Below are 24,021 nucleotides of genomic sequence, written 5' to 3'. Positions count from 1 at the left end.
TCTGCGATTGTCAATCCCACCTTCTTATTGGCTAGAACCTGGTTACTAGTTGAACGATGGGGCCCCATCATCAACTCTTAGCAACCTGGTTCGCTGGTTGGGGGAGATAGCCTGTAAATGAGGGTGTGTCCATGCGCCGAATAAAGGTTACGTACTCTTTGCATGCCACACCCCCACCCCCGAGAAGGCTCAGGATTAGGCTGCCACCTCCCAGTGGTAACCGTGCCGCCATGGCACAAAATAATGGGACCGCCTATCCTCTCCACCATCCAACTCTTAGATAGAGCTCAGCTTTCCTAGTGCCTGAAAGCCAAACCCTAAACTCAGAGTGAGACAGCAGTCAGATAAGCCAACATAGGTCCAAGATACAAGCGGACGGTAGCCCGTATCCCCTCACTAAAAAAAACCCCCACATCAGGGGATAAAAAAAAGAGCTTGAAAGGGGGGTTACCACAAATACATCCTAACCTAAATAAAATATTAAACTAGACTCTTGACAAAGAGTCTGCCAACACATTTTCTTTGCCGGCAATGTAACGAATTTTGAAGTTATAGGGCTGCAGCCTGAGCGTCCAACGCATAAGCCTTGTGTTGTGATTCTTCATGGCTTGGAGATAGACTAACGGGTTGTGATCACTGTAGACTGTGACCACCTGCGATGTCTGGCCCACATAAACATCGAAATGCTCCAAAGCCATTACCAGCGCGAGGGCTTCTTTTTCAATGGTAGAGTAAGCTCTCTGATGTGGCTGGAACTTAGCTGAAAAGTATGCTACAGGCTGCAACTCCTTGTTCCCGATTTGTAATAGTACCGCCCCAACCCCAGACTCACAAGCATCAACCTGTAATGAAAAAGGCTTGGAGAAGTCTGGAGACAAGAGAATGGGTGCAGAGCACAATAATCTTTTTGCTTTATTAAAAGCAGTGTTACAATCTGACGTCCAATTAAAGGGAACTTTATGACTGGTAAGAGAGGTAAGAGGGGCTACAATATCTGAGAAATTCTTACAGAATCTTCTGTAAAATCCTATCATGCCTAGGAAACGTTGAAGAGATTTCCTATCATGAGGAACTGGATAATCTTTAATCGAAAGAACTTTAGCAAGTTTAGGTGCAACATTACCACTACCTACTTCATGGCCTAGAAAAGTGATAGTGGCCTGGCCAAAGGAAGATTTAGATAAATTAACTGTTAATTGGGAATTCTTAAAGGTCTCAAACAGAGCTTTAAGTCTAAGTAGGTGTTGATCCCAAGTATCAGACACCACAACAATATCATCTAGGTATGCTGCCGTGCCTTCAAGTCCTTTAATAGCCTGATGGATGAGTTTCTGGAATGAAGAGGGGGAATTTTTCATTCCGAAGGGGGTAACTGTATACTGATAATGACCTCCTGGAATTACGAAGGCAGAGATTTCCTTCGCCTTATCTGTCAAAGGTACCTGATAGTAACCTTTAAGGAGATCTAATTTGGACACAAAAGTAGCCTTACCCACAAAGTCAATTACGTCATCCAGACGAGGAAGAGGGTAAGCATCTGTAATTGTGACCTCGTTCACTTTACGGTAGTCTGTGCACATACGAAACCCTCCATCAGCCTTCTTTACTAGGATGCACGGTGAAGCCCATGGACTAGATGACTCCTCCACTAAACCATGTTCTAACAAGAAGTCTACTTCCTGCTGAAGTAACCTTTGCTTTTCAGGATTAGCTCTGTAGGGGGAGAGTTTAATTGGTTTAGATTTTCCCACATCTACATCATGGTAACCTAACGTACATTTTTTCGGCACATCCGAAAAAATATTAGGATATGACTGTAGAAGCTCAGTTAAATTGGTTGCTGTCTCACAAAGTCCACCAGGGATTGACCAAGCTGCCGCCTGTTCAATTTGAAGGTCTTACGATATTTAGCTGGGATACATGTATATGCTCCCAACACTGTGGTCTTCACTACTTGATAATCAGAGAATTCAGCGTCAGTTAATACCGACGTAAATTCCTGTGCCTTACCCAATAATGCTGTATGAACCAACGCTGCCCAGTGCTGTTCCGGCCACCTCAAGGCTCGAGCCTGATTTTCGAAGCTTTCGAAAAATTGCTCTGGTTCGGCCTCATTGAAGCGGGGAACAAGCTGTACTGCTTTTTGTAAACTGAAATCGTTTACAGAATGCGAAAACTGCCTCCTTTCTCTTTCCCTATCAAATTCTTCCCTTGCGAATGCTCTCTGTTCCCTAGTTTGCTCAAGATTGATTTTTGCCAGCTGAAGTGCCAACGACGCTGATTCACCCTGAGACAACCCATGTGCACTATACTGACCATTTTGCTCCGTAGGTGTATCATCTTCCTCCTGCGAGAACATAGTAGTTTTTTCCCTAGCTCCCGTAAAGGGAGGAGTTTGATGTGCCATCTCTTCTTCAATAAGTATGTCAGCAATAAGTGAACGCAGTTGCGCAGCTGTAAGAGTGCGTTTATAGGGAATGCCAATGGAACGAGCAATTTGCCAACAACGCTGTAGAGACAATTTAGGTAGGTTATGCAAAGTATATGCCGACACCAGGCGTCTGACTCGTCTAGGTGGCATAAGTTATTCGCTATGCACAGTACGAATACCCCAACGTAACACGTTAATTTGCAGAACACGCTTAGCTATGCACAGTACGATTGCAGAATACGCATACAAGCAAAGCCGACTGCACACAAGATTGACCGTAGCGAAGCGAGCACACTGAACAAGCTAGTAGCGAGCTGCTGAACGATCACACAATAGCAAGGCTGATCATAAGCAACTGACACGCAAAATTTGTAAAGCGAAGCGAAACAGCAAGCTACACAATGTTCCTGCTACAAGCTTCACCCTAAGCTCAACCGTTTCTCTAAGTCCAGCTCCCGGACAGGCTACCCATATTACAACCTAGGATTTCAAATGGCCTGTTATCCCAGGTGTAATGGGAGCAAATAAACACAGTAGAAAAAGTTATGACTTATATTATCCTTCACCAATTATAACAGCAATATGTACACTATGTACAGTGATAAATATAGTGCACTCCACGGTAAGCAAGGCAGAAATAGAAGCCACAAGATAGCAGACCGTGCTTCAACCAGCTCTAGAGTGGGAATGACCAGGGCAGACAGGAGAGCGGTATCCACATAACCTCTGCGATTGTCAATCCCACCTTCTTATTGGCTAGAACCTGGTCACTAGTTGAACGATGGGGCCCCATCATCAACTCTTAGCAACCTGGTTCGCTGGTTGGGGGAGATAGCCTGTAAATGAGGGTGTGTCCATGCGCCGAATAAAGGTTACGTACTCTTTGCATGCCACATAACCCCACCAAAGGATTTAGCACCTGAAGTCCTTCTGGGAGGGGATTCTCCTTCCAAGCAGTAGACAATTCTGAATTTCCCCTGCTGCTGGCACTTCACTCATCAACAACTCCACAATAAAGGTAAAGTGGCATTTAATTATTGTTTATTTTGCATGTCCCATTCCTTTCCATATAAGGAAATGTATATTTCATGTATTTTTTTTTCAGACTTAGGGGTGTCAGGAACGGATTAATTCTATTTCCATTATTTCTTATGGAGAAAATTAACTCGACCAACGGCAATTTCGACCAACGGCAAGCCCTCTGGAACGGATTAATGCCGTTGGTTGAGGGTCCACTGTATATGTAAACAGGAGAGGCTGGAATAGTGGTCTGGTGTGCACTGCAGTGGTAGAAGTGGCCATGTGATATTATCTGATTGCTGTGTTTTATAATATTGTATTGGATGCAACAATTATAGAGGATTTTAAACATTTTCGTTCTGGAAATCTTCTTTCGTTATAATTTTGGCTTCATTCAAGTACATAATGTATCCACTAGTTTTCTTTCCTCAGCGCATATTTATGTTCATTGACTCAGGTGTGCAAACATCTAGAAATCTTCCCAGTTTATATAGAATCAGGTAAACTCATGTAACGGGGTATATTCATTTGCTCACGAGCACCTATCAGTGTATATCCTGGACACTAGCTAATGTAAACTTTTTGTGAGGCCAGATAATTTTTATGAGGAATATATGTCAGCGAACAGCACATAGGTATTATATACAAACATACAGCTGGAGGTACAACCTATCCTAATCTTGAACACATTGTCATATATGATTCCTTAAAATATCATTACATTAATGGAATACATTACCGACAGGTTAATGTATAAGACCTTTGTGTAACACGTTAGTATTTATCTTATGGAGGCATTTTTACCACCCAGCAGCTTTCTCAGTCCAATTCAAAGATTATATATTGGAAACACTGGAAAAAGTGTTGTTAAGGATGTAATATTTTATATAGAAGCCAGAGTTTGATGGAGGGATAGATGCTGTTGTGAGTGCGAGAAGGAAGACCATCAAGCAGACTTTCAGTGGTAGATCGTACAAAATTGAAACAAGTGTTTTTATGGTTTAATATGTTGTTGTTGAGTAAGCTAGGTATCATTTACGTAGGAATTCAGTGATATCAATTAGCTAGACTTAAGTCTTTGAGGAGAGATCTGCATTGCCTACATTTTAAAGGAAGGCTACAAATATTGCATTTCGTCAGGACATTTGAATGATGAGGTCTGTGTACTAATTGGCAGACAAATATTTTATTAATTTGTGACTATGTTTCCTTCTTTTTCGTCTATCTCCATGAGAAACAACTGGTGTTTTAAAGAATAATTGTGAAACAAATAATAATAATAATAATAATAATAATAATAATAATAATAATAATAATAATAATACAAACTAATAATAATAAATAAGTAATAATAATATTAGTTTTAATTATTACTATTAACATCATTATTATTAAAAATAATGAAAATAACCAAAAGTAGATTACTCCTAAGATACTAAATAACCAAAAGTAGATTACTCCTAAGATACTAAATAACCAAAAGTAGATTACTCCTAAGATACTAAATAACCAAAAGTAGATTACTCCTAAGATACTAAATAACCAAAAGTAGATTACTCCTAAGATACTAAATAACCAAAAGTAGATTACTCCTAAGATACTAAATAACCAAAAGTAGATTACTCCTAAGATACTAAATAACCAAAAGTAGATTACTCCTAAGATACTAAATAACCAAAAGTACATTACTCCTAAGATACTAAGAGAACTACTTATGTCGGTCAAGGACTGAGACTCTCCAGTCGTCAGATGTAATATCAGTCTCACAGGTTCCCAGGAAAGTAGAATACTATAATCAACCTCCCAGTCCCAAATGGGACTTTCTATAACATACACAATAAATACCTACTATTCCTAATATTCTCTATGGCCACTAAGAATATAACATTTGCATTTGATTCTTGTGATTTTTTTCCTACTGACGTTCTTGCTATCATTTTTTTTATTTGTTTTGTTATGAAATTTCTTGATTATATTTTCATGACAGGTCGGCCAGCACCGCGGGTGACGTGGTGGTCGGGGCACACTGAGGTGCCAGGAGAAGTATTGGAGGCACCCAGGGAGGTGATCAACACATTGAGAGTGCCCTCACTCCAACGACACCACCTTCATCACTCATTCATATGCCAGGCCAACAATGCTGAGTCGGCCGTCCCCGTCACCGCTGCTGTCACCATTGACATGACCTGTGAGTTTTGTGTGAGTGTGTTTGTGTATTGATATGAATGTGTACTCACCTATTTTTACACACCTAATTGAGGTTGCAAGGGTCGAGCCTTAGCTCTTGGCCACGCGTCTTCGTTGATTACTACTAGGTTCACTTACTCCCAGCACCAAGAACCTCTTCTTTATGCTATGTATAGATCCTTCCTCTTCAGATTGTTCCACTTCCTGATAACTAAGAGTCTGAAGAAATACTTCCTAACATCAATCTGACTCATCAGAGTTTTTATCTTTCAGTTGTGTCCCCTTGTTCCTTTGTCCCATTTCTGAAACATTTTGGCCCTGTCCACCTTGTCAATTCCTCTCAGTATTTTCTACGTCGTTATTATGTCGCCCCCTCTCCATCTCGTCCTCCATTGTCATGAAGTTGAGTTCTCTTAACCACTACTTGTAAGACACACCCTTTAGCTCCTGGACTAGTTTTGTTGCAAAACTTTGCACTTTCTGTAATTTCTTGACGTGGAAATAAATGGTATAAAATACCGACACAATGGAAATATAAACACATATGCAGTATAATGTGATCCTTTATTGACAACGTTTCGCCCACACAGTGGGCTTTTTCAGGTCACAAACAGATCTGTTTGTGACTTGAAAAATCCTACTGTGTGGGCGAAACGTTGTCAATAAAGGATCACATTATACTGCATATGTGTTTATATTTCCAATTTCTTGACGTGGTTGACGAGGTGCGGGTTCCATACTGTTGCTGAATACTCCAGTATAGGCCTAAGTACACGGTGTACAGTGTCGTGAATGAATCCTTAGTTAAATGTTGAAACGCTGTTCTTAGGTTTGCCAGGCATACATAAGTTAAAGCATTTATTTGGTTGAAATGCGCCTCAGATGTGCTTGGCATAATACTCACCCCAAAATCCTTTTCCTTGAGTGAGTTTTGCAGTCTTTGACCTCTTAAACTGTACTTATTCTGCGGTCTTCTTTTTACCTCCCAAAGCTTTGTGGCTTTGCACTTGCTGGGGTTAATCTCCAGGAACCATTTGTCGAACCACGCTTCCAACCTGTCCAGATCCCCTTTTAGTCTTACCTGATCCTCAACTGTTTGTATTCTCCGCATTACTTTCACATCGTCTGCAAACAGAGAAACATCTGAATGTATCCCTTGCGTCATGTCATTCACATATATAAGAAACAGCATCGGACCTAAGACTGACCCTTAGTGGAGCCCCGCTTTACACATCCGCTCACTCTGACAACTAGTCACTTAAAAACACACGTTGTTTTTCTCCTGTAAGATATTCCTTGATCCACTGTAGTACTTTTCCTGCTTCCAGATATGTCCCTTTATTACTGTGTCCCATCTCTGAAGCATCCTGTCCCTATCTACCCAGTCAATTCCTCTCAGTATTTTATATGTCATTATCAATCACATAATCCCTCCTGTCCTTCAGTGTCATCAGGTTGATTTCCCTTTTCCTTTAACCGTGACTATCCTTGTAGCAAACCTTTGCACTTTCTTTAATTTCTTGACGTACACGTCGAAAGGCTATTCTTAGGTTTGCCAGGCGCCCTTATGATGCAGCAGTTATTTGATTGATGTGCGCTTCAGGAGATGTGCTCGGTAATATACTCACCCCAATATCATTTTCTTTGAGTAAGGTTTGCAGTCTATGGCCCTCTAGCTTGTACTCTGTCTGCGGTCTTCTTTGACCTTCTCCAATCTTTATGACTTTGAACTTAGTGGAGCTAAACTCAAGGAGCCAGATGCTGGACAAGGCTTGCAGCCTGTCGAGATCCCTTTGTAGTACTACTTCATCCTCATCTGATTTAATTCTTCGCATTAGCTTCACATTGTCTTCAAAGAGGGACACCTCTGAATATATATCCCTACCATCATGTCATTTACATATAACTGAAATGGCACCAGCCCTTTGGACTGACCCATGTCGAATCCCGCTTGTCACAGGTGCCCATTCAGACACCCCACTATGACTCGTTGTTTCCTTCCTGTCAAGTATTCTCTGATCCATTGCAGTGCCTTGCCTGTTATTCCTGCCTGCTCCTCGAGCTTTAGCGCTAATCTCTTGTGTGGAACTGTGTCGAAAGCCTTCTTACAGTCGAATAAAATGCAATCTACCCACCTCTCTCTCTCTTGTCCGGTAAGTTTGTGACAAGATTTCCTTTCCTGAAGGCGTGCTGGTTATTGTTTATATGCTCATTCCTTTCTAGGTGCTCCACCACTCTCCTGATAATCTTTTAAATGACTGCATACATGTGAGTGGCACTGGTTTGTAGTTTAATCCTACTTGTCTGACTCTTCTCTTAAATATTGGAGCTACATTTGTTGTCTTTCACAGCTCAAGTAGTTGCCCTGTTTCGATCGATGTTTTGAAGATTGTTGTTAAGTGGCAAACACATCGCCTCTGCTCCTTCTCTCAGGACCCACGGAGAGATGTCCGGTCCCACCGCTTTTGAAGTATCTAGTTCACTTAGATGCCTCTTCACTTCGTCCTCACTTCTGTTATGTGTAGTGTGTCCAGCACTTGGTGTACCCTACCATTCCGTCTTTCTAAAGCCCTTTCTGTCTCACTGAAAATAATTCCTTAAATCTCGTGTTGAGCTCCTCACATACTTCTTTATCGTTTATTCGTGACCTCCCCTTTATTCTTCCTCAGCCTGATTACCTGGTCCTTGACTGTTATATTCCTCCTGATGTGGCTGTACAACAGCTTCGGGCCCGATTTGGCTTTCGATGCTATGTCATTTTCGTATTGCAAATGGGCCTTGTTCCTTATCAGTTCATATTCGTGTCTTGCCCTTCGATTACTCTCCCTGTTTTCCTGAGTTCGAAGTCTTCTTTTTCCATTCTCTGGTGCACTTAGTTTTAGCATCTCTTCACCTCTGGGTGATCCAAGCACTCGTTCTGGTCTGTTGCCCTGAGGTACGAACCTCTCCACCTATTTGCATCATCATTCACTCCATCACTGTCTTGTCAGAGGCGTGCTTACACTACATTTATAAAACTGCAACATTAGCACCCCTCCTTCATAGTACAGGCCCTGTGCTTCCCATCTCCAGGACTCGAGTCCGGCACGCCGGTTTCCCTGAATTCCTTCACAAATGTTACCTTGCTCACACTTCAGTAGCACGTCAAGTCTTAAATACCATTTGTCCCCATTTCCTCCTAACATGCTCACGTATGCTTGCTGGAAGTTCAAGCCCCTTGCCCACAAAACCTCCTTTACCCCCTCCTTCTAACCTTTCCTAGGCCGACCCCTACATCACTTTCCCTCTACTACAGATCTATACACTCTTCAAATCATTCTATTTTGTTCCATCCTCTCTACACGTCCGAATTACCTCAACAGCCCCTCCTCAGCCATCTGGATAATAGTTTTGGTAATCCCGCACTTCCTCCTAATTTCCAAACTACGAATTCTCTGCATTATATTCACACCACACATTGCCTTCAGGCATGACATCACCACCTCAGCCTTCTCCTTCTTGCAACATTATTTATCTCCATAGACTCCTCAGTGCACCACTCACCTTCTTCCCCTCATCTATTCTATGATTCACCTTATCTTTCATAGACCCATCTGCTGACACGTCCTCTCCCAAATATCTAAATACATTCACCTCCTTCATACTCTCAGCCACCAATCTGATATCCAGTCTTTCATTACCTAATTGTTTTTGCTATCTTCATCAAATTACTCTTTCCTGTATTTACTTTTAATTTCCTTCTTTTACATACCCTACCAAACTCATCCACCAACCCCTGCAGCTTCTCTTCAGAATCTCCCAAAAGAACAGTGTTATCAGCAAAGAGCCACTCTGATAACTCCCACTTTGTGTTAGATTCTTTATCTTTTAACCCCACACCTCTTTCCAACACCCGAGCATTCACTTCTCTTTCAACCCCATCTATAAATAAATTGAACATCCATGGTTACATCACACATCCCTGTCTAAAGCCTACTTTTTCTGAAAAATATTCTCCCTCTCCTCACTCCTACAAGATGTTATTCCTCCTTGCCCTATACACGGTATCATAGCATCCCTATCTTCCTCAACATTCAACAATTCCTCAAAATATTCCTTCCATCTTCCTGATACCTCTAACTCTCCATTTACTAACTCTCCTCTCTTACATTTAGCTATCAAATCCATTCGTTTCCTAGGCTTTCTCAACTTATTAATCTCACTCCAAAACTTTTTGTTATTTTCAAAAAATTCGTTGATAACATCTAACCCACTCTCTCATTTGCTCTCTTTTTTCATTCCTTCACCACTCTCTTAACCTCTCCTTTTCTCTCCATTTTATCCTCCCTCATTGCATCACTTTTACTTTGTGAAAACTCTCACTTGCTAACTTTTTCTCCCTTCTCATTACATCACCATTCCACCAGTCGCTCTTCTTCCCTCCCGCACCCACTTTCCTGTAACCACAAACTTCTGCTGAACACTCTAACACTACATTTTTAATCCTACCCCATACATCTTCATCTCCATTTCCTATACTCTCACTACTCCATCTATCTTCCAATAGTTGTTTATATCTTACCCTAAGTGCCTCCTACTTTTGTTTACAAACCTTCACCTCTCATTATTGCTACCTCTTTTTTAGCTCCAACTCTCTCAGATACTTCTGCCTTAAATCCCATTTATTTCTCCCCACCGAAACTCCCCTACCTTCTTCAGCTTTGCTTCACTTAGAGCCAGGACATCAAACTTCTTCTTTTCATTCATAACATTAGCAATCACCTCTTTCATTTCATCTTATCATCTGTACTACATCCACGCACATTCAAACATCCCAGTTTTACAAAGTTTTCCTTCTTATTTTTTTTAGTTTATTCAAGAGAAGGGGTTACTTGCCCAGTGCTCCCTACATTTCAGTCGCCTCCTACGACACGCATTGCTTAAGGAGGAAAGATTCTTTACTACTTCCCCAAGGAGAATAGAGGAAACAAAGAACAAGAACTATTAAGAAAAAGGAAGAAAGACCTAGCTGTATGTGAGTATATATATATGAGTGTGTATGCCGGTGTAGTGTGACCTAAGTGAAAGTAGAAGTAGCAAGATATACCTGTCATCCCGCGAGTTTATGAGACAGACAAAAGACACCAGCAGTCCTACCATCATGTAAAACAATTACAGGTTTCCGTTTCACACTCACTTGGCAGGACGGAAGTACCTCCCAGGGTACTAGCGTACTGTGTACTGGGTAATATATACTTATTGGCATATATATTCCCCAAGAAATATAAATCTCACAGCATATATAAATTGAGAAATATACACCTCACGTGTATATATATCCAAGAAAACACATTTTCATGCATACACTTCAAGAGATATACACCTCTTATATACAGAGAGATGTTCACTGTTCTTTTCTTGGAGTTTAAGCCTTTGGGAATTCATATTCAAATATTTATAAAATTTATTGAAGATATAGTTAACATTACCAATGCATTTTCGTAAAATATCAAAAATAAGCCTATAAACTTTTACATTCAGCTAATTAAGCATTACTTACTACGGTTTTATATCTTTTAATTCGTAGTAGAGTTGGGAAAAACTTTAATTAAAACTCAAACTTAGTGTCATCCGTCGCAATTAAAACTTGGGTCTTCCTCACCTCATTTTTTTAAGAGTTCTTGCAAAAGTCGTCAACTTTGCAGCGAGTCATCCCTTGTGGCACAGATCTCATCTCAGCCTAACCCAGTGCAGCATCACTCGGGATAATAGTACACACACGCATCTTTCAATACGTAATTTTCAATTTGCATGATTTAGAATTAAACATTTGTTTTAGACCTCACGATGACTTGTTTGACATAATTTAATTACTGCAAACAGAAGGTAAACGTTTGCAGGAAGAGTTTAAAATTACCGAGTCTAAAATTACTGAGACTCTGATATTAAGTCGACTCTTTTTCTATTAAAAAAAAAAGTCACATGGAAATATGTTGCCAGTCACGAGATACTACTGTATGCAACATATCCTGCAAGTCACAGTATGTTAAATTAGACACATGTGCAACTCTTGGGTTTCTTTATTGAGGAAACGTTTCGCCACGCAGTGGCTTCATCAGTCCATACAAAGGATAAACTTGAAGAACAGGAGGAGAATGAGGTAATCAGTCCCTCAACCTTGAGTCAATCTTAAAATAGAATACGGCATATGAGCGGAGAAGCGGCTTATAAACCATATGGCAGGAGAGGTGCAGCAGTCGTAGGTGGTGTCACATTTGTCCAATGTGGAAGTAGGTCGTGCCCAAGGGTTAGGCAAGCGAAGAATTCCCAAGTATTAAGATCCCAAGAAGTTGCAGTGTCTGAGAGGATTGTAAATGAATGGTTCCTGTCAGACACTGCAACTTCTTAGGATCTTAATACTTGGGAATTCTTCGCTTGCCTAACCCTTGGGCACGACCTACTTCCACACTGGACAAATGTGACACCACCTACGACTGCTGCACCTCTCCTGCCATACGGTTTATAAGCTGCTTCTCCTCTCATATGCCGTATTCTATTCAAGATTGATGGACTGACCACATCGACTCAAGGTTGAGGGACTGATCACCTCATTCTCCTCCTGTTCTTCAAGTTTATCCTTTGTATGAACTGATGAAGCCACTGTGTGGCGAAACGTTTCCTCACTAAAGATACCCAAGATTTGCACATGTGTCTAATTTAACAACGTGTCGGTTCTTTGAACCATTTATTTACAAGTCGCAATATGCAACGTATGTTGCTTAGTCACAGGCACTATCTGCAGCTAAGGTTGGTCAGTCACAAGCACTGTCTGCAGCTTAGGTTGGTCAGTCACAGGCACTGTCTGCAGCTTAGGTTGGTCAGTCACAAGCACTGTCTGCAGCTTAGGTTGGTCAGTCACAGGCACTGTCTGCAGCTTAGGTTGGTCAGTCACAAGCACTGTCTGCAGCTTAGGTTGGTCAGTCACAAGCACTGTCTGCAGCTTAGGTTGGTCAGTCACAAGCACTGTCTGCAGCTTAGGTTGGTCAGTCACAAGCACTGTCTGCAGCTTAGGTTGGTCAGTCACAAGCACTGTCTGCAGCTTAGGTTGGTCAGTCACAAACACTGTCTGCAGTTTAGGTTGGTCAGTTACAGATACTACGTACAACATTGTCATTTAATCATAGAGAGACACCACCACTGGAGACAACTACTGGCAGCTGTTTAAAAAATCTTCGTCAATGCTAACACACCTGGTCTGCTCTGGTCAAGTGATGAAAACAACAGTGAGTGTGTCAGGAATTATGAATCATGAATACATAGTGGTAAGTGACCTTGTTATTGTATTTGGACCTCACCTCCTTAACAGTGCTGCCAATAATTATCTACATCGATTTAATGAAGATTGTACATCTGCTGTGGCAGTTCATTGTCTCATCATGAGCTGCAGCTGTTGTAATATACTTTAGCATGGAACATTTTTTTTTAAATATTTTAAAAACTTCTGCTCGTCTGCCACACCTTAACGTCTCTTACACGACCTCAAGTCACCATGATGATTGCTCGTCAAAGCTTAAACTGCGGGGAATTCTTTCACATTATCACATATGTTGTAGGAATATGGTGCTTTTTGTATACATCTTTAACTCTTCTTCACTGGTACCCTATCCGTGGGTGATGCACACTAAAATCTTTATGGAAAGCAAGGATGTCCAATATTAATTCATTTCATAAACCAGCCAAATCATGTCCGTTCATCTGCTGGTAATGTAGCCACTTATGGTGACGCTTCTGAACCTTCTGTGGGTCATTAATTTTCATACATGTAATTTTTTTTTTTTTTTTTTTTTTTTATCACACTGGCCGATTCCCACCAAGGCAGGGTGGCCCGAAAAAGAAAAACTTTCACCATCATTCACTCCATCACTGTCTTGCCAGAAGGGTGCTTTACACTACAGTTTTTAAACTGCAACATTAACACCCCTCCTTCAGAGTGCAGGCACTGTACTTCCCATCTCCAGGACTCAAGTCCGGCCTGTCGGTTTCCCTGAATCCCTTCATAAATGTTACTTTGCTCACACTCCAACAGCACGTCAAGTATTAAAAACCATTTGTCTCCATTCACTCCTATCAAACACGCTCACGCATGCCTGCTGGAAGTCCAAGCCCCTCGCACGCAAAACCTCCTTTACCCCCTCCCTCCAACCCTTCCTAGGCCGACCCCTACCCCGCCTTCCTTCCACTACAGACTGATACACTCTTGAAGTCATTCTGTTTCGCTCCATTCTCTCTACATGTCCGAACCACCTCAACAACCCTTCCTCAGCCCTCTGGACAACAGTTTTGGTAATCCCGCACCTCCTCCTAACTTCCAAACTACGAATTCTCTGCATTATATTCACACCACACATTGCCCTCAGACACGACATCTCCACTGCCTCCAGCCTTCTCCTCGCTGCAACATTCATCACCCACGCTTCACACCCATATAAGAGCGTTGGTAAAACTATACTCTCATACATTCCCCTCTTTGCCTCCAAGGACAAAGTTCTTTGTCTCCACAGACTCCTAAGTGCACCACTCACTCTTTTTCCCTCATCAATTCTATGATTCACCTCATCTTTCATAGACCCATCCGCTGACACGTCCACTCCCAAATATCTGAATACGTTCACCTCCTCCATACTCTCTCCCTCCAATCTGATATTCAATCTTTCATCACCTAATCTTTTTGTTATCCTCATAACCTTACTCTTTCCTGTATTCACCTTTAATTTTCTTCTTTTGCACACCCTACCAAATTCATCCACCAATCTCTGCAACTTCTCTTCAGAATCTCCCAAGAGCACAGTGTCATCAGCAAAGAGCAGCTGTGACAACTCCCACTTTGTGTGTGATTCTTTATCTTTTAACTCCACGCCTCTTGCCAAGACCCTCGCATTTACTTCTCTTACAACCCCATCTATAAATATATTAAACAACCACGGTGACATCACACATCCTTGTCTAAGGCCTACTTTTACTGGGAAATAATTTCCCTCTTTCCTACATACTCTAACTTGAGACTCACTATCCTCGTAAAAACTCTTCACTGCTTTCAGTAACCTACCTCCTACACCATACACTTGCAACATCTGCCACATTGCCCCCCTATCCACCCTGTCATACGCCTTTTCCAAATCCATAAATGCCACAAAGACCTCTTTAGCCTTATCTAAATACTGTTCACTTATATGTTTCACTGTAAACACCTGGTCCACACACCCCCTACCTTTCCTAAAGCCTCCTTGTTCATCTGCTATCCTATTCTCCGTCTTACTCTTAATTCTTTCAATTATAACTCTACCATACACTTTACCAGGTACACTCAACAGACTTATCCCCCTATAATTTTTGCACTCTCTTTTGTCCCCTTTGCCTTTATACAAAGGAACTATGCATGCTCTCTGCCAATCCCTAGGTACCTTACCCTCTTCCATACATTTATTAAATAATTGCACCAACCACTCCAAAACTATATCCCCACCTGCTTTTAACATTTCTATCTTTATCCCATCAATCCCGGCTGCCTTACCCCCTTTCATTTTACCTACTGCCTCACGAACTTCCCCCACACTCACAACTGGCTCTTCCTCACTCCTACAAGATGTTATTCCTCCTTGCCCTATACACGAAATCACAGCTTCCCTATCTTCATCAACATTTAACAATTCCTCAAAATATTCCCTCCATCTTCCCAATACCTCTAACTCTCCATTTAATAACTCTCCTCTCCTATTTTTAACTGACAAATCCATTTGTTCTCTAGGCTTTCTTAACTTGTTAATCTCACTCCAAAACTTTTTCTTATTTTCAACAAAATTTGTTGATAACATCTCACCCACTCTCTCATTTGCTCTCTTTTTACATTGCTTCACCACTCTCTTAACTTCTCTCTTTTTCTCCATATACTCTTCCCTCCTTGCATCACTTCTACTTTGTAAAAACTTCTCATATGCTAACTTTTTCTCCCTTACTACTCTCTTTACATCATCATTCCACCAATCGCTCCTCTTCCCTCCTGCACCCACTTTCCTGTAACCACAAACTTCTGCTGAACACTCTAACACTACATTTTTAAACCTACCCCATACCTCTTCGACCCCATTGCCTATGCTCTCATTAGCCCATCTATCCTCCAATAGCTGTTTATATCTTACCCTAACTGCCTCCTCTTTTAGTTTATAAACCTTCACCTCTCTCTTCCCTGATGCTTCTATTCTCCTTGTAAATGTCTTGTAAATATACATTGCAGTACTTCTTTTATACCTCCTCAGGGAGCATCAAGCACGGACAACAATCATTTATTAGTTGCAAAATAATATATTATTGCAGTTTGCCAAAGAACGTTAAACATATCTGAAAATAATAGGAAGAATGTAACTATTACGCAAATAAAACGTTTATTTTCTCAGAAACTTATTAGAGAAATTAAAAATTCAAATGTACTTTCATATGAAGAATTATGACCTCCGTTATTTGTTCTAACACATTTTCTCTCTGAAGGCAACAGTTGCCTAGTAAAACACCAGAAAATACTAACGGCACTAATTTTACCAAGTTTGTGCGAGACTCACCTGATGTCACTCAAAGTTGTTTAGGAAAGAGTTCCTGATAAACATAGCGAATTTAATTTCATTAATAATTAGATATTAATTTGGTCTAAATAATTACAAATTTCCAAGAACTACTTATGAGTTATTCAGTGGAGGGCCATGAACTACTTATGAGTTATTCAATGAAGGGCCATGAACTACTTATGAGTTATTCAATGAAGGGCCATGAACTACTTATGAGTTATTCAATGAAGGGCCATGAGCTACTTATGAGTTATTCAATGAAGGGCCATGAACTACTTATGAGTTATTCAATGAAGGGCCATGAACTACTTATGAGTTATTCAATGAAGGGCCATGAACTACTTATGAGTTATTCAATGAAGGGCCATGAACTACTTATGAGTTATTCAATGAAGGGCCATGAACTACTTATGAGTTATTCAATGAAGGGCCATGAACTACTTATGAGTTATTCAATGAAGGGCCATGAACTACTTATGAGTTATTCAATGAAGGGCCATGAACTACTTATGAGTTATTCAATGAAGGGCCATGAACTACTTATGAGTTATTCAATGAAGGGCCATGAACTACTTATTAGTTATTCAATGAAGGGCCATGAACTACTTATGAGTTATTCAATGAAGGGCCATGAACTACTTATTAGTTATTCAATGAAGGGCCATGAACTACTTATGAGTTATTCAATGAAGGGCCATGAACTACTTATTAGTTATTCAATGAAGGGCCATGAACTACTTATGAGTTATTCAATGAAGGGCCATGAACTACTTATTAGTTATTCAATGAAGGGCCATGAACTACTTATGAGTTATTCAATGAAGGGCCATGAGCTACTTATGAGTTATTCAATGAAGGGCCATGAACTACTTATGAGTTATTCAATGAAGGGCCATGAACTACTTATGAGTTATTCAATGAAGGGCCATGAGCTACTTATGAGTTATTCAATGAAGGGCCATGAACTACTTATGAGTTATTCAATGAAGGGCCATGAACTACTTATGAGTTATTCAATGAAGGGCCATGAACTACTTATGAGTTATTCAATGAAGGGCCATGAACTACTTATGAGTTATTCAGTGAAGGGCCATGAGCTACTTATGAGTTATTCAATAGAGGGCCATGAATGAGCTGGACATGAACTACTAGAGTTATTCAATTAAGGGCCATGAACTACTTATGAGTTATTCAATGAAGGGCCATTAACTACTTATGAGTTATTCAATGAAGGGCCATGAACTACTAGAGTTATTCAGTGGAGGGCCATGAACTACTTATGAGTTATACAATGGAGGGCCATGAACTACTAGAGTTATTCAGTGGAGGGCCATGAACTACTAGAGTTATTCAGTGGAGGGCCATGAACTACTAGAGTTATTCAATGAAGGGCCATGAACTACTAGAGTTATTCAGTGGAGGGCCATGAACTACTAGAGTTATTCAGTGGAGGGCCATGAACTACGAGAGTTATTCAGTGGAGGGCCATGAACTACTTATGAGTTATACAATAGAGGGCCATGAACTACTAGAGTTATACAGTGGAGGGCCATGAACTACTAGAGTTATTCAATGGAGGGCCATGAACTACTAGAGTTATTCAGTGGAGGACCATGAACTACTTATGAGTTATACAATGGAGGGCCATGAACTACTAGAGTTATTCAATGAAGGGCCATGAACTACTAGAGTTATTCAGTGGAGGGCCATGAACTACTAGAGTTATTCAGTGGAGGGCCATGAACTACTTATGAGTTATACAATAGAGGGCCATGAACTACTAGAGTTATACAGTGGAGGGCCATGAACTACTAGAGTTATTCAATGGAGGGCCATGAACTACTAGAGTTATTCAATGGAGGGCCATGAACTACTAGAGTTATTCAGTGGAGGACCATGAACTACTTATGAGTTATTCAATGGAGGGCCATGTACTACTAGAGTTATTCAATGGAGGGCCATGAACTACTAGAGTTATTCAGTGGAGGGCCATGAACTACTAGAGTTATTCAGTGGAGGGCCATGAACTACTAGAGTTATTCAGTGGAGGGCCATGAACTCCATATAGTCATAGTATCGCTTGAACTTCCATATATAATATACTAAGAAGTAAAATTTTCTTTAGTTCTATGTTCTATTCTTCATTCACAAAGTCAGATTTAGACCAAACTTCCCATAACAGACGACATCAATGTTATGGTGATGCTTAAATATAATTTCAAATTCTATGATCATCAATTATGTAAAATGAGGTGAGGTTAGGGAGTAATCAAAGGAAATACATATTATATTACTCAGTATAAACACATGATGCATCTGGAAGACTATCTTGGTGGGTTGCAGCAAGTTTTAGAAAGGTAAATTTACTTTGAACGTATTAATCTAAGCATTGAATTCTTTCGCCTTGCAGGAATTTAATTTCTGAAATGAATGATTTGAAGCTAAATGTCACCAGGATAAAATAATAGTATATCTTTATTTACTACAAGTACATGTACAAGGTATACATGTCTACCTGACATCACTGACATACTACTGTATAGAAAGCCGCTTGTTATGCAGAGCTTTTCGGGCAAATTAGGTTAGTTTTGTCCCAGGATGCAACCCACACCAGTCGACTAATTCCCAGGTACCCATTTTATTGATTGGTGAACATAGACAACCGGTGTAAAGAAACACGCCCAGTGTTTCTACCTTCGCTGAGAATCGAACCCAGACCCTCGCCGTGTGAAGCGAGAGCATTAGCCACCAGGTCACGGGGCACCGTGGGGGCACCATTCTCTTCCTGTCGTGGTCATGTGTCTGAACATCACACGTCTCATTGGTTAAACATTGAAATCACCTGCCACTATAGCGGGTCGCTGGACTCTGCTGATTCGTCTGAGAGGTCTTAGGTCAAGCATCCAGCCTACAGCGTCCACACATCTAAACTAATATATAAATCGAAAGTTAGTTGTGACGGAAAATCTAGTATAGATGTTATTGTAGAACTACGTTAACTTAAAGTCATGTATCTGGGAGACTGACACATCATTAGGTATCCCGACGACGTACGTGTAAGTCATTGCTTGATTTTTTTCGTTTTCTTCTTTCAAACTATGTTTTATGAAATTATTTTATAAATTCTTATGCGATTGCTTATAACAACGGAAAGAACTCAGATAACTATGAACAATGTTATAGATCCCATTCCAGGGTTCCTGGAATGGATTCAGTATCTTTCAGAATCTTCAGCTGCCAGGCTTCATTCCAAAAATTTTTTCTAAATACAAAGTGGACGGAGAGGGAAACTGAAGAGTTTTTGAAAACCTTCAGTCTTTCAGGGCTGATGCATCGTGTGGATAGCATAATACTCGCTACGTTTATTATGTGTAGGAGGTGAGTTCTCATTACACTAATATAATAAAAAAAATTGGGAATTAATAAAATCTTTGCAATAATTAGAGAATGTCTTTTCTTACTGACTTTAAAAAAATAACTCTGATGTCTTTTGTTGAAAACAGTGATAACGTTTGCTTTTTAATCACAGTTTAAATATTTTATTAATAATTATGGTGTTGATAACTATTTAACAGCTAAACGATGTCTCTTCAGATCAGCTTCAAAATATTAATGATGAAGTATCCGATAAGAATTATAATATTTAGTCTGTATTGGTATAAATTTGAAGCTTCATAGACAGTGTTAATAATATTTAAATCCTGAGATTTAGAGAAATTACTGCAGAATACTTTTCCGGATAGACTTCAAACTTTCAGTGTTCATTAATGAAATGTGGCATTTACATTGATCTATGTAAATTTTAATTTGCCAATTTTATTAAGAAAATTGATTAACCAAAGAATATAAATTTTCCTCGGACAGTTTAGAGTCACTTCGTTTGAAATAATTTCATTAATTTGAACTTTCTCAGAAAAATAAAATGGAATAATTTTTCTTAAGAAAATTAAAAAAAGTTACTTATGTCTGTCTCCCTGTTAAAAAAAAAATTACTAATCTTAATAAAAGCTGAGCGCTAAAACAACAAGGGTCACCAAGCAGTTGAGCTTCAATAACATGTCCAAAACTGTTAGTTTAAACAAAAATAGTCAGGAAAAAAAGATTTAAAATTGTTTCCCATTGAAATTAAACAGAATGTTGATGAGAAAATGAAACCGAAAAAAATGAAAACTATCGTGTTTTATGAAGCTTTTCAAATTTCATGAGTTCAGTGAGTCCTTACATTCTATATATTTGATATTATTTTATTCCAAAACCGGCATAATCATGTCCTTTTCGTTCTTTCTTGTCTTTCACTTTTTCTGTTGCTTTCATTTCCCTAAATACAGAAAGAATTTTTCCGATCGGCTTCAGTTGTTCATTCAGTCCTGATTAGCAGATTAGCAGCATCTCTGGGTAGGTTCATGAAACAATTAGCCAGTGCAGTTGCCCTTTGATCTATCTTAAAGAGAACTGTCCTGTTTTTTATTCGCATGAGAAAACTCCAGAAAGCCTAGATAACCAAAAAAGGCACAATACCGTGTCTGGAACAATACACAAATAACCCGCACATAGAAGAGAGAAGCTTACGACAACGTTACGGTCCGACTTGGACCATTTACAAAGTCACACTAACAAAAAGGAGAGAAAGAGGGAGTATATAGGCCAGAGGACAGGTATGAAACAAGAGAGGTAGTAGGAAAGGAGGAAGAGAGGTAGTGGTGAAGTTAATAATAGTGGTAGTGGAGTCAGTCGAATAATAATAAGAGGGTTGTGTGTTTCAGAAAGCCTCCTATGATCTGCATCAGCCTGTCAAAACTGGTGTATCTTACTTAGAAGACTTACTTCGGTATTTAAATATGTAAGGAACATGTTTATTTTAATTTCAGCATTATGCAGTTTTAATCTGCATTAAATTACTCGAGTTTCCCACTTTTGAAAAAAAAATTTATACAGTGTTTGACAAGGTTAGGCTAAAGATTTCTAACTTTACTGACAAGAGAAGAGCTAGTACCTACATCAGCTCATTTGAAAGCATTTTTGTTGTTATAAAATATACAAGTAGGGAACAGGATGAAGTTGGAACCATCTGTGGACCAGCATTTTCATTTGATCAACTGACTTTATCTCGTTGACATCATTATGCTGTACGAATGTGTTCCATACTCGAGTCATCCTGGGGATAAATGATCTCAGATGAAGTGATGTTCTGGAGAAGGGTACAGCCAGAGTGAAGTTGCTGCTTTCTGCCCGTCTTGTGGTATAGAAGCTTGCTTCACGCTGTCCTCGAAGTGGATCCAAGTGTGGTGCTTTTACAATATTGGCCTTGTTCATAACAGTAAGGCCACCCACATCCCTCCTGTGTTGAAGGCTCTGCTGAAATGACAGATCTATCCAGGATTGGTCCAGGTGAGAGATGAGACGTCTTGCTCTGTTCTCTACTCTGTCAAGCAGTCGCTGATGAGATGGGGGGGGGATGGGATAGACAAACCAAGAAAGTGGAGCATACTCAAAATGTGAGCGTACTTGTCCCATTTCATCACTAGAAATGGAGGAAACGTTTTTGAATTTAAGCTGTGTAGGTGCGACTTTCTCACTTTGCTACTGCAATTAATATGCTTGAGATTGTTGGACTTTGTTCAATAACTGTAGAATGAATCTTCTGGTCTGCTTCAAACTTTGAACTCTGATATTTTTTTCTCAAGGAAATATTTGCCTTGTCTACGATTCTGCAGTGTGTAAATTTTAATTAATCAGTTGTATTAAACAAGTATTTTAAAGAGAATATATCTTCTGATTGGGTTTAAACTTTATTGTTGGTGACTCTTACTTAGAGAAGAGTTTAATAATTTTGAATTGTACAAGTCAGAACTTGCTATTTTCATTGAAGAATTGGAAAAGTTTAAATTCAAGTTTTCCAATTACAGTTTGTAATTGCCTCGTCTTATTGACGGTAAAAACTTCAGCTCTGATAGCTTAATAATGCAACAAGTGAGTGACTTCAAAGTTACTGGGACTTATATTAAGGTTGTTAAATTCTGTGAAGTAACTAGAGAATGTCTCTTTAGATTATCTTTAAACTTTCAAAACCGGTGCTTCATAGTGGAGGGTTTGATGAAATTGGGTTATTAGTTTCCATGGGAAAACTTGTGAGTTAAGATTTCTACTGTGTCAGGTTCTCACTTACGTGTTAGATATTAAGAACACTCATATACGATGAGAACTTATAACAACTGTGTACGTAAAGCCTTATAAACTTCTAATTCATTTATACATGGTTATATGAGTGACTTAAAAATCTGAACAGAACTCTATGACTATATGGATTTACTGCATGTTCTGCAATTCTGGAATTTCTAATGTTCTCAAAACTATGTTTTTAAATATTTTTAATTTCAGAAGTTAATGATGAGACTAAAAGTTAATGATAATGAGACTAAAACTTATTTATTTATTTTTTATCATATAAGTGGAACCAAGGAAGATCCCATCACGTCGGGAGTCTTGATTTCTGCTCCAGTGGCAGATGATTACTGAGAGTATCTGTGTTAATATTTATGTATAACACTTAATTATCAACTTTTACAATATATTAAATAATAATCCAGTATTCCTAGTGATGAAAACAGCTCAATTTAACTCTTGTTAAAGTTCCACACAGTAAATATCTTAGTGTGCATAGGAAAAAGTTGTAAGAGGGACGCGGGAGATTCGCTCTGTAGAAAATGCAGTATTAGTTGTTAAAGAATAATTGGAGTATCAGTATAGGGTCTCAGCGATTTCGTTAACACTGGGGTATACACAAATAACCCGAACATAGAAGAGAGGAGCTTACGAAGACGTTTCGATCCGACTTGGACCATTTACAGTGTGGCTTTGTAAATGGTCCAAATCGGACCGAAACGTCGTCGTAAGCTCCTCTCTTCTGTGTGCGGGTTATTCGTGTATTGTTCCAGTCACGGTATTGTGCCTTATTTTGTTATTTAACAATGGGGTATCATTACTAGGTGCCAGTGATTAACCAACACCTGATGTACTAAAGTTAGGTGTTAGTGATTAGGCAACCACATGAGTACCAGTGCTGGGTGTCAGTAATAAAGCAACCTCGGGTGTACCGATACTAGGTATTATGGATTAAGCACTACTGGCGTGCCAGTGTTGGTTGACAATAATTCAGCAACTCGTGTTGTGTTAGTGCTCATTACCAGTGATTAAGCAACCACTGGTGTGGATAATGATGGTAATTAAAAATCACCATTTACCTAGTAGGTGGACTTGCTAAGATAGCTGGCCCTCTCTCGCCTCTCTCCCACGACTGTCCCCTACAGTCAATACACACACGTGACCTAGAATTAATTAAATCTTGTTTAATGTATCTATAAATATTTTTGAACTTAGGAATTCTATTCTATTCTATTTGATTCGCCGGTATGGTATCCCGGCCCGGGTCTCTTCCATTTTGGTGACCCGGCAAAAACTTAGGAAGATATAATATATTTTAGTAAGGGAACTGTATTTAAGATGAATGAGAATAGTCGTAAGGTTTGTTCAATCATGACTCCTGGGAAAATATTTGATAAATCTATAAATCCTCATATAATGAACAATATTAAATAAATCATACAATTTTATTCTAGATAATATTCCATAGAAGGCTGACCCGAGCAGTAATTACCATGCCTAAATGAGCAGTGCAATAAGAGAATAAACCTGTTACAGTTCAGGGACGTGAAACTAATAGATCGACAAAAAGTAATGTGACACGTAGTTCGGTTGAAGAATTGAGGTAACGGCTCCGCGGATAGCAAC

At 39.6% G+C, this 24,021-nt stretch overlaps 1 protein-coding gene across 1 annotated transcript in view; it reads left to right on the top strand.

Moving 5' to 3' along the window:
* LOC128693278 (uncharacterized) overlaps positions 1–24,021 on the top strand; it is a 586,781-nt gene that overhangs the window by 223,942 nt on the left and 338,818 nt on the right. Inside the window, exon 5 of the mRNA XM_070104248.1 lies at positions 5,439–5,639. Within this exon, the coding sequence (XP_069960349.1) occupies positions 5,439–5,639 (201 nt within the window). The remainder of the gene's footprint in view (positions 1–5,438; positions 5,640–24,021) is intronic.

The sequence above is a fragment of the Cherax quadricarinatus genome, chromosome 90, assembly GCF_038502225.1.
Source record: "Cherax quadricarinatus isolate ZL_2023a chromosome 90, ASM3850222v1, whole genome shotgun sequence".
Taxonomy (NCBI): domain Eukaryota; kingdom Metazoa; phylum Arthropoda; class Malacostraca; order Decapoda; family Parastacidae; genus Cherax; species Cherax quadricarinatus.
This window is presented reverse-complemented; position numbering and strand designations above follow the sequence as displayed.